This window comes from Triticum urartu, chromosome 5, assembly GCF_003073215.2.
Source record: "Triticum urartu cultivar G1812 chromosome 5, Tu2.1, whole genome shotgun sequence".
Classification (NCBI taxonomy): domain Eukaryota; kingdom Viridiplantae; phylum Streptophyta; class Magnoliopsida; order Poales; family Poaceae; genus Triticum; species Triticum urartu.
The window spans coordinates 484,580,853-484,591,753 of NC_053026.1; the positions used below are offsets into that span (position 1 = coordinate 484,580,853).

At 49.4% G+C, this 10,901-nt stretch overlaps 1 protein-coding gene across 1 annotated transcript; it reads left to right on the top strand.

The window, feature by feature from the left end:
• Positions 1–596: 596 nt before the first annotated feature.
• Positions 597–2,926, top strand: LOC125510030 (2-alkenal reductase (NADP(+)-dependent)-like). The gene is made up of 5 exons (XM_048675120.1): positions 597–1,019; positions 1,441–1,618; positions 1,812–1,978; positions 2,103–2,185; positions 2,297–2,926. The coding sequence occupies exons 1-5, from the start codon at positions 777–779 to the stop codon at positions 2,673–2,675; spliced, it is 1,050 nt and encodes a 349-aa protein (XP_048531077.1). The 5' UTR covers positions 597–776; the 3' UTR covers positions 2,676–2,926.
• The last annotated feature ends 7,975 nt before the right edge of the window (positions 2,927–10,901 follow it).

The window sequence follows — 10,901 nt, forward strand, 5'->3', positions numbered from 1 at the left end:
GATAATCTCGGGGTTCGTATGAGGCTCATATAAACATCACCACAGGACACCAATATCGCGACATGTCGCAACATCACAGCAAGCTTAGGCAAGTGAAATGCTCGCGAGTCGGCACAATGGACTGCATACAAGAAAGAAAGAGCAGAGTTAACCCATGAGTGAAGAGGACACACGCGCTCATGCCTTGGACATGAAGAGCGGCGTGGCGAGACACGCGTCTTACTCCTGCGTCTTTTCTTTGAACACAGTATAGACGTAAGTGCCTATATAAACGTGCATACATCCATCCTTATGAATGCACACGCGCACACACCATGTCTATAAGAACCTCCGAGACACTGATGCGGCATATCATCTTGAGATTTACGAAGTCACCGTAGACGTCTCGTTATCGACAGAAACGTCTTCTCTTACTGAATGCACATCGGTAAAAATCCCGAAATGAACCCAAAGTAATGCGAGCACCCAGGTTTAAACCTTGATGGGCTGAAATACCACTATCGCTCCACCCACATGTTGATTCGCTCGTCACACTCATGTCCAACGACCAGCGTAGGCCTCACAAGTCCGGCCCGCTCACGAGCCGCACACGCATGCATCTCCTGCGGTGCGGTCCCCTCGTCCCCGCGCCCCACGCATTAAGCGCGCGCGGCCGCTCCCCGGCAGCACACCCGCTCGATCCGCCACACACGAAACGCACCCGCCCGAACGCGTGGTTCATAGTATCTAGACTACTGCAGATCACCAACTCATCGGCGCGTCCGAGGAAGGAGGCAATGGCGGCGGCGGCGGCGGCGGCGGAGGTGAGCAACAAGAGGGTGATCCTGAAGCGCCACGTGACGGGGTTCCCCACCGAGGAGGACATGGAGCTCGTCCCGGCGACGGCGCGCCTGGCCGTGCCGCCCGGCTCGGCCGCCGTGGTGGTCAAGAACCTCTACCTCTCCTGCGACCCCTACCTGCGCACCCGGATGTCCCGGCACGAGGAGCCCAGCTACGTCCCGGACTTCGTCCCGGGGGAGGTACTACCGAATTTCTTTTTAACCTAGCATCAAACTTGGCCCCGTGTCGAAATTCAGTCCCCTTGGCAGTACAGATCTACAGTTGGTTCTCGGATTCCAGTGTTAGTATGTCAGAGAAATTCTTCCAGATAACTGTACTGCAGTCTACTGGCGGCTGTTTCTTCAGCTCATATTATACTTTATGATTCATTCATGCATGGCTCAATTGTTGGATCTGTAGCATGTGGTTCGCATGAGCAGAGTTTAAAATAATCACTCTGTTGTCAGTGTACCTTTCTGTTTCACGGAACAAGGTTTTTTTTTAAAGCTCTGCAATATGGTCACCAGTTCTGTACATGGATTCAGCCTTTCTTTTTACTGAATTGTTTTACCCACCAGAAAGCTTGACAATTTTGTTGCCTCCTTGAATCGATCCCACCAGGTTTTAACAACCTTGGGCGTAAGCAAGGTGGTGGAATCCGGGCACCAGGATTACAAGCTCGGTGATCTGGTGTGGGGGATGACAGGATGTGAAGAGTACACTTTGATCACTAATCTGGAGTCGCATTTCAAGATCAACCATCCTGAATTGCCGCTGTCATACTACACAGGAGTTCTTGGTGAGTTCACTTTTATTCGTCACAAGTTAACCAGGTCTGGTTGTCATTACAGTAATTCACTTTGATCATGAAACCGGAAAGTTGTGGTTTAATTTCTTCGTAGACCTTAGTCTGCTATAGAATCAATCAAATGTAACCTTGGCTGATATACTGGCTAGTATTTTCTCTGACTGCTAGAAACTTCATAATTCAGGCATGCCTGGCCTTACTGCCTATGCTGGATTTTTTGACGTGGCCAAGCCAAAGAAGGGCGACTATGTCTTCGTGTCAGCAGCGTCAGGTGCCGTTGGACAGCTTGCCGGGCAGCTTGCCAAGATCTCCGGCTGCTATGTGGTTGGTAGTGCCGGTTCCGATGAGAAGGTTTGTGCCTACTCATTTGGGCACATCACCAGACAATGAGTAGTTTTGTTCATACTGATTTAATTTTGTCACTACTGTTGGCAAAGCTTTCTATTTTGATGGGATAATTTTGCCTTCTCCTCAGGTCAACCTCCTAAAAACAAAGTTTGGGTTTGACGATGCCTTCAACTACAAGAAGGAGCAGGACCTGAACCCCACACTGAAGAGGTTAATTGCAGGCCCCTTCCCTACCATACTCTTGCGTTCTTCCAACTTCCAATGAAGAATGAACAGGGCCAGTTAATCAACAGTTCTGCGTGCCATGATACTTGCTTTCAGGTGCTTCCCGGAGGGCATCGACATCTACTTCGAGAATGTCGGTGGCGCGATGCTAGACGCGGTGCTTCTCAACATGAGGCTGCACGGGCGGGTATCGGTGTGCGGGATGATCTCGCAGTACAACCTGGAGCAGCTCGAGGGCGTGCGCAACCTGTTCTGCATCGTCGCCAAGCGCATCCGCATGGAGGGGTTCATCGTGATGGATCACTACAGCAACTACAGAAAGTTCGAAGAGGAGATGGCCGGTTACCTCAAGGAGGGGAAGATCAACTACGTGGAGGACGTCACTGAGGGGATCGAGAGCTTCCCAACGGCGCTCATCGGGCTCTTCTACGGGCGCAATGTCGGAAAGCAGCTGGTGGCCGTCGCACGGGAGTGACGTCACATGTCAGGAGCCCCGAGCCCTCCTGAATCGAGAAGCACAGATGTGCGTTCACAGACCAGAATTCAGATATATATAGAGAGGTACTCAGTCCGGTTTGCCGGATTCTACATGCTTTGAGCCAGTGTTTGGAGAAAGTTGGAGAAAACAGGATCCGATCCTACTTAAGTGAACCAAGAAGTTGGAATGAACTATTGTATAATCTTTACCAGTATTTAAAAAGGGCAGTTGATGCTGCTCATCCTGCACTCTGGCCGCAGCCCAGCAAAGTGCTAGTTTAGGTGATGCATTATAACGCACGCAAAATTTGGATTACAAAAAGAGTACAAGTTCTTCATCTGCACCGGCCAATGTTCACAGGGAAATCAATGACCATGACTTGTGGGGCCAGGTTAGCTACCGAAGAGAACATTTCGGCCCTCTTTGATTCGCAGGAATTTCAAAACGCAGAACAGGAAAAATACATAATCAGGATGACATGCCCACTCGATTTCTATAGGATTAGCAAACCGCAGGAATTTGCAGATAGTGCTTGATGGCACACAAAAATCAAAGAAATTGTAAAAGAGACATTGGAGTGGATGCTAGATTTCATATGGAATATAGATGTAGTACAAACAATTTCATAGGAAAGAATCCTATAATGTCCAATCCTACGAATCGAACGACCAACATAGAAAGAATTCCTATGGATTTTAAAACATTCAAAAGCCCTATGAGATTCCTCTGAATCAAAGAAGCCCTTAACTTGAAATTACACACAGAACATTCGGTAATTTATGATAACAGGCCATCTAGAGCTCAAACAACATGGCGTTGGCTAGAGGGCTCCACAACAGTAAACTTTACTTTAGAGTGAACAATTCCCTCAATGTATGTTCTGATTGTGACGCGCGCTTTACGAGCTTCCACGATAGTATCCCTCCTGATGGGGAAGCGTTTCCAAATCTGCGGACTCTTCCGGGTGGAGTATTTCCTTCTGAGGTGTCCAATGTAAGATACCGAAGCGACATTGTACTCTCGAGAATATGACATGTTAGCTCAACCAAATTCCTCCAAGAGGAGAACCCTTATCATGTTGGTGCTCGGGCATCTTCTGTTGGAATTATTGGGCCTAGCCCATATAATAATTCATATTATCTGCTAATAATTCAAGGTAAATCCCAGAGGCCTATGTGGCCCACTCATGCATGACAAGGTGGTGTGGAAAATTGACCTACGCCATGTGTATGTGCAGTCTTAGAGGGTGTTTGTTTCCAAGGACTTATTGGTTTAGGGACTTAAAAAAGTCCCTATAAGTCCCATCTAAACCAAACAGGAAGGACTTATAGGGATTTAAAGTGGGCATTTGGGACTTATGAAATAAGACTTTTAAGGAGGGACTTATAGGGACTTAGGGCATCTCCAGCCGTTGGCCCCCCAGGGGGCGTCTAAAAGCGCCGCCTGGGGGTGAGCCGGCGCAAAAAATGGCCCTGGGGGCGAGTCGGTCCCCAGCTGTCGGCCCCCAGGGCCGCCCCCAGGCGCGTATTAAAAAACAAAAAAAAGAACGTTCGGCGAAGTTATGATAAAAACTAGTTAAATTTCGGCCAAACATGGCAAATTTCGGCGAAATTCGTCCAAACATTACATTAACCTAATCTAAAAAAAAGAAAGGGGCTGAAGTCGTCGCCGCCGTCGCCGCCATCGTCGTCATCGGCCTTCTCCTCCTTGACGCGGGTGCCCCTGCTGGACCGCTGCCCGGCGTCGCCATGGCGAATAGGCGGCGGCGCGTCGTCGTCGTCGTCATTGCTGTCGCATAAGACGACGACCCCGCCTTCCTCGCGGCCGCGTCGGCGCTCCTCGAAGCGGCGTAGGGCGGCGCACTGGCGCTCCTTCTCCTTCTCCCGGCGCGCCTTCTCCATCGCAATGGAGTCCTGGCGCGCCCATTCGAGGGCCGCGTCGTCGTCGTCGAACTCCGCCTTCACCGGCGCTAGCCCCGGCTCCGTCTTCACCGGCGCCAGCCCCGGCTCCGTCTTTGGCTTGACGAAGCGCGGAGGAGCCGACGAGGAGGAGGCGCGTCGGCCGCCCTCGTTGATGACGATGCCGGCGCTGCGAGTGCGCCGGCCGAGCGGCGTCTCCGCCGCGGGCTCGGCCTTGACGCCGAGCAGCGCCGGAGAGCCGGAGGAGTGTGAAGAAGAGCGTGATGAGGAGGAAGAAGAGGAGGCGCCGAACCTCCTTGGCGCCCATGGCCCGACGCGTCGGTGCTGCGCCGGGGCGGCCACCCTCGCCGGGGGGTACGCCAATGGCGGGTCGTTGCCGCCCTCGAGGTACGTGAGCACGCCCTCGAGTGTGCGGCCGGGGACGCCCCGCCAGAGGTGGCGCCCCTCGCTGTTCTGCCGGCCGCCGACCACCGGCGCGCCGTTGGTGGACGCCAAGCGCTGCTGCTGGCGGCGCTCGAAATACGCCGCCCAGGCCGCGTGGTTGTCGGCGGCATACTGGGGGAGGGAGAGTTGGGCGTCGGTGAGGGACGCGCGCACGATCTCGACCTCCTCGGCGAAGTACTTCGGCTTCGCCACGACGTCGGGCAACGGGGGAATGGGCACTCCCCCGGCGCTGAGTCTCCACCCCGTTGGCCCGGCGCGCATGTCCGGCGGCGCCGGGATGTTCGCCTGGAACAGGAGCCAGGACTCCTGTTCGTGGAGCGAACGACGGCCGAAGCCGTTGGCCGCCGCCTCGTCTCCGGGGAAGTGTTCCGCCATGGCGACGACGGGGCTGGGCAGGCTCGGGAGAGGTAGAGGGAGGGGCTGGGCGGCGGCGCTCGGGAGAGGCAGGAAGAGGGAGGGGCTGGACGGCGGCGAGGGGCGGGGCTGGTGTGGGCACAAGCGAGTGGAGGCCGCCGGCTTTTATAGCCGGGCCGCGCCCGTGTGTACGCGTGTGAGGGAGGGGAGGCGTCGGCGCGCCGTCCCGTGACGTGCCGCCCGTGAGGAATCAATGGCAAGGCTGACCGGCGGCAGCCTTGCCATTGATTCCCCGCGGGAACCAAGGCCGTTGGGGGAAGACGAGGCGCCGAGTCGCTGACGCGGCTGGCCCGCATCTTTTTCGCGCCAAAACAGCTCGCCCCGGCGCCCCCGGGCGCCCCCCAGCGCGCCGGGTTCGGCCTGGGTCCGCCGGCGCTGTTTTCGGCCCAAGCCGGCGAAAAACGGGCTCCTGGGGGTGCGACTGGGCCGTTTTTTCGGCGCCGGCGCGAAAAAATCGCCTGGGGAGGCCTTCCTGGGGGCGCGGCTGGAGATGCCCTTATAGTTATAATATGGTCTTTTAGTCCATGTTAAGTCCCAGGAACCAAACAGGTAGGGACTTTTTAGGGACTTGAGACTTATAAGTTGGGACTAAAAAAAGTCCTAAAACTTATGAACCAAACATGGCCTTATTTTTGTCATGCAAAGAAGTTGAAATGGTTGACACATAAATGGGAGAAGAAACTGAACGATTCATGGGATTGTTGGTGCGCTTGTTTCTTCTCTCCTTAATAGTGTTTAGTGCGTCCGTTTAATGGTGTTTATTGCTCCCGTTTCTCTTCTACTAATGAGGGGTCAATTTCAGCTCTTCTCACCTATATAAGAGGTTGCTCCTCTAAAGGCAAGATGCACAACTCTTCGTCTCATTCCAAAGCTTTGTGCCGCCTATCTCTTTCCCATCTTGCTTCCCAGCACCGAAGTGTGAGACAGTAGGCCTCCGAAACCCCGCCTCTTGTGATCCGGTATGGGAGAGGGGAGATTAAGTTTTTTGGAGAGTGCTTCCGCACGGCTGTTGGATCTTAGTTCATCGTGGCTGCAAACGATAACATCCCCTACAACGAGTTCCCCAAAGACGTCTTCTTCCCCGATGTCGACGACCTCTTCGAAGACATGACGAATGTCACGTCTACATCTTTTGCTGCTGTTCCGTACGTCATCTTATCCTCTCTATTAGGGCTAGCATTTGGTTTACTACTACTAGTGATCGACATGGATATGTTTCTTGTCGCTTAATTATGATCTCAATTACATGATTTGTTTCAACAATCAGTTGCATGTCTCAATTATTCTCTCTATCATGTTGATCATGTTTTACCTATTGTTTTTCTGGATTAAACTTAATGAAAAAATGTCTAATTATTCAACAATCCAAAAACCTAAAATGTGTAGGCAATTTTCTCCTAGTGCTTTTGCTACAAATCTCAAGCCCGTGTGGTTTGAGGGAGTGAACTATAAGAGGTGGCGTGTGAGGGCACTTCTTTGGCTTACCACCATGAACTGTTTTCATGCCTCTTTGCATGCCAGAGGGAGAGCTGACTGCTGAGTAGGAGCAATGTTTCCATGCTACAGACACCCTCTTCAGAGGTGCTGCTTTGATTGTTCTTGGCGACAAGATTGCCCATCCATTCATGACCATCATGGTTGGTAAGGATATGTGGGATGCGCTCGAGGCCAAGTTTGGGGTCGCGGACGCAGGAAGTGAGTTGTATATCATGGAACAGTAGCATGACTACAAGATGACTGATGAGCGCTCCGTTGTTGAGCAGTCTCATGAGATTCAATCGCTCACTAAAGAACTTGAGCATCTCAATTGTGTGTTATCGGACAAATTCATTGCCGGAGGCATCATTACCAAGATTCCACCTTTGTGGAAGAAATTTGCTACCTCTCTCGAGCACAAGAGGCAAGAGTTTACTGTTGTCAATCTTATTGGCACTCTTGATGTGGAAGAGAAGGTGAGGGAAAAAGACACACATGCTCGTTTCCATGAAGGGAATTCTAGTGCCAATTTGGTACAGAAGAAAAAATTTCCAGCCCCACAAACCCAAGAACAAAAACAACTATATGAGCAAAGGAAAGTGTGACGGCAAGAACAAAGTCCAACAGCCTGCCAACTTCAAGAATAAGAAGGAGACCTATAAGAAGAAAGGAAAATGCCATGTATGTGGCAGTGAGAATCATTAGGCTTCATCCAGCAATGACCGCTGGGACATGCATCAAAATGAAAACAACGACAAGACCTCCAATGTTGTTATTGGCGAAGATGAGATGAAATATGTTGGGTATGGTAAATTTCTTACCGTTCTTTCACTATGTCATTCTCTCGATTGGTGGATTGACACCATTGCCAATATGCATGTGTGTTCCGACATCAACATGTTTTCTTCTTATCAGGTCGCAAGAACTACACCAGTGCTGATGGGGAATGTGTCTCATGCTTCTGTTCATGGTGTTGGTACAGTCGATCTGAAGTTTACTTCGGGGATCGTGCGACTAAAGAATGTGCAGCATGTCCCTTCTATAAATAAAAATCTTGTCAGCGACTATCGTTTGTGTCGAGATGGCTATAAGTTAGTGTTTGAGTCCTATAAGGTTGTAGTGTCCATGTGTGGACAATTTGTTGGAAAGGGCTATGAGAGCGGAGGCTTGTTCCACTTATCTTTGTCAGACTTTTGCACTAAAGTTATTAATCATGTTTGTGAAACTGAATCAAATGTTTGGCATTCACGACTTTGTCATATAAACTTTGGTTGCATGACGTGGATAGCGAATTTGAGTTTAATCCTGATATTCACAATTTTCAAAGGTTCTAAGTGCCAAGTGTGTGTGCAAGCAAAGCAACCTTGCAAGTCTAATATGACTGCTGAAGCGAGGGATTTTGCACCACTTGAACTCATACATCCAAATCTTTGCGAGATGAATGGTGTGTTGACAAAATGTGGAAAAGGATATTTTATGACTCTGATCGATGGCTCTCCTAGATATTGCATGATATATATGTTGAAAACAAAATATGAGGCTTTGCACTACTTTAAAATCTATAAAGCCGAAGCAGAGAATCAATTCGATTGAAAGATCAAAAGGCTTAGATCGGATCGCGGTGGAGAGTATTTTTTTCAATGAGTTTAATTTATTCTTCGAGGAACATGGTATAATCCATGAGAGTACGCCTCCCTATTCTCCCCAGTCAAATAGGGTTGTCATACGAAAACGAAAGAACTGCACTCTAACTGATTTGGTTAACGCCATGTTAGACACAACGGGACTTTCCAAAGAATGGTGGGGGGAGGCTTTAATGACTGCAAGTCATGTCCTAAACAGAGTTCCCATGTAGAATAAAGAGATTACCCCATTTGAGGAATGGGAAAGGAAAAGGCTTAAGCTCTCCTACTTACGAACTTTGCATTGTTTTTGGCTAAAGTCGACATTGATGGTGTCCTGGACTAGGGGGTACCAACCTATACGATCCACAGTCCATGGGCCGAGCTCTGGTCCCACCGATCATTACAAGGAAGGACTCCAGAAGCTCCGAACCTCAGCGTAATCAAGATGGACACCTCCAAAGACTTGGCGTGCAATCCAAGGTTAGCGCAATAACCAGCCTAATGGCAACCGGCCATTTGTGTAACCTAGGTACCCCCGGTGCATACATAAGCCATGGGGTTTAGTCTTTAGAGGAATGATTACCAGCCTTAGGGTTTAGAACACAATAATACAATCTCGAGGTAGATCTGCACCCTGTACTTGATACGTCTCCGTCGTATCTATAATTTTTGATTGTTCCATGCCAATATTATTTAACTTTCATATACTTTTGGCAACTTTTTGTACTATTTTTGGGACTAACATATTGATCCAGTGCCCAGTGCCAGTTCCTGTTTGTTGCATGTTTTTTGTTTCGCAGAATATCCATATCAAACGGAGTCCAAACGGGATAAAAACTAACGGAGATTTTTTTTTGGAATATATATGATTTTTGGGAAGAAAAATCCATGCGAGACGATGCCCGAGGGGGCCACGAGGCAGGGGGGCGCGCCCCTGACCCTCGTGGCCACCCCGTAAGGCGGTTGATGCCCTTCTTTCGCCGCAAGAAAGCTAATATCCGGATAGAGATCGTGTTAAAATTTCAGCCCAATCAGAGTTACGGATCTCCGGGAATATAAGAAACTGTGAAAGGGTAGAATCTGAGAACGCAGAAACAGAGAGAGACAGAGAGACAGATCCAATCTCGCAGGGGCTCTCGCCCCTCCCACGCCATGGAGGCCATGGACCAGAGGGTAAACCCTTCTCCAATCTAGGGAGGAGGTCAAGGAAGAATAATAAGGAGGGGGGCTCTCTCCCCCTCGCTTCCGGTGGCACCGGAGTGCCACCGGGGGCCATCATCATCACCGCAATCTTCACCAACGACTTCACCGCCATCATCACCAACTCTCCCCCCTCTATGCAGGGGTGTAACCTCTCTCTTACCCGATGTAATCTCTACTTAAACATGGTGCTCAATGCTATATATTATTTCGCAATGATGTATGGCTATCCTATGATGTTTGAGTAGATCCGTTTTGTCCCTAATGGTTATTTGATGATCGTGATTGGTTTGAGTTGCATGTTTTATTATTGGTGCTGTCCTATGGTGCTCTCCGTGTCGCGCAAGCGTGAGGGATCCCCGCTATAGGGTGTTGCAATATGTTCATGATTCATTTATAGTGGGTTGCGTGAGTGACTGAAACACAAACCCGAGTAAGGGGGTTGTTGCGTATGGGATAAAGAGGACTTGATGCTTTAATGCTATGGTTGGGTTTTACCTTAATGATCTTTAGTAGTTGCGGATGCTTGCTAGAGTTCCAATCATAAGTGCATATGATCCAAGTAGAGAAAGTATGTTAGCTTATGCCTCTCCCTCATATAAAATTGCAATAATGATTACCGGTCTAGTTATCGATTGCCTAGGGACAAATAACTTTCTCGTAACAACAAGCTCTCTACTAAAACTAACTTAGTTGTGTCTTTATCTAAACATCCCCTACTTTTTATTTACATGCTCTTTATTATCTTGCAAACCTATCCAACAACACTTACAAAGTACTTCTAGTTTCATACTTGTTCTAGGTAAAGCGAACATCAAGCGTGCGTAGAGTTGTATCGGTGGTCGATAGAACTTGAGGGAATATTTGTTCTGCCTTTAGCTCCTCGTTGGGTTCGACACTCTTACTTATCGAAAACTGTTGCGATCCCTATACTTGTGGGTTATCAAGACCTTTTTCTGGTGCCGTTGCCGGGGAGCAATAGCGTGGGGTGAATATTCTCGTGTGTGCTTGTTTGCTTTATCATTAAGTAATTTTTATTTGCTGTTCTTAGTTGTTTTCTATCTTTAGTTATGGGTAGGAAACACAAAATACTAAAAAAATAGTTGTACCTACTGAGCCAATGGTTGAAGAACCACTCAAGATCT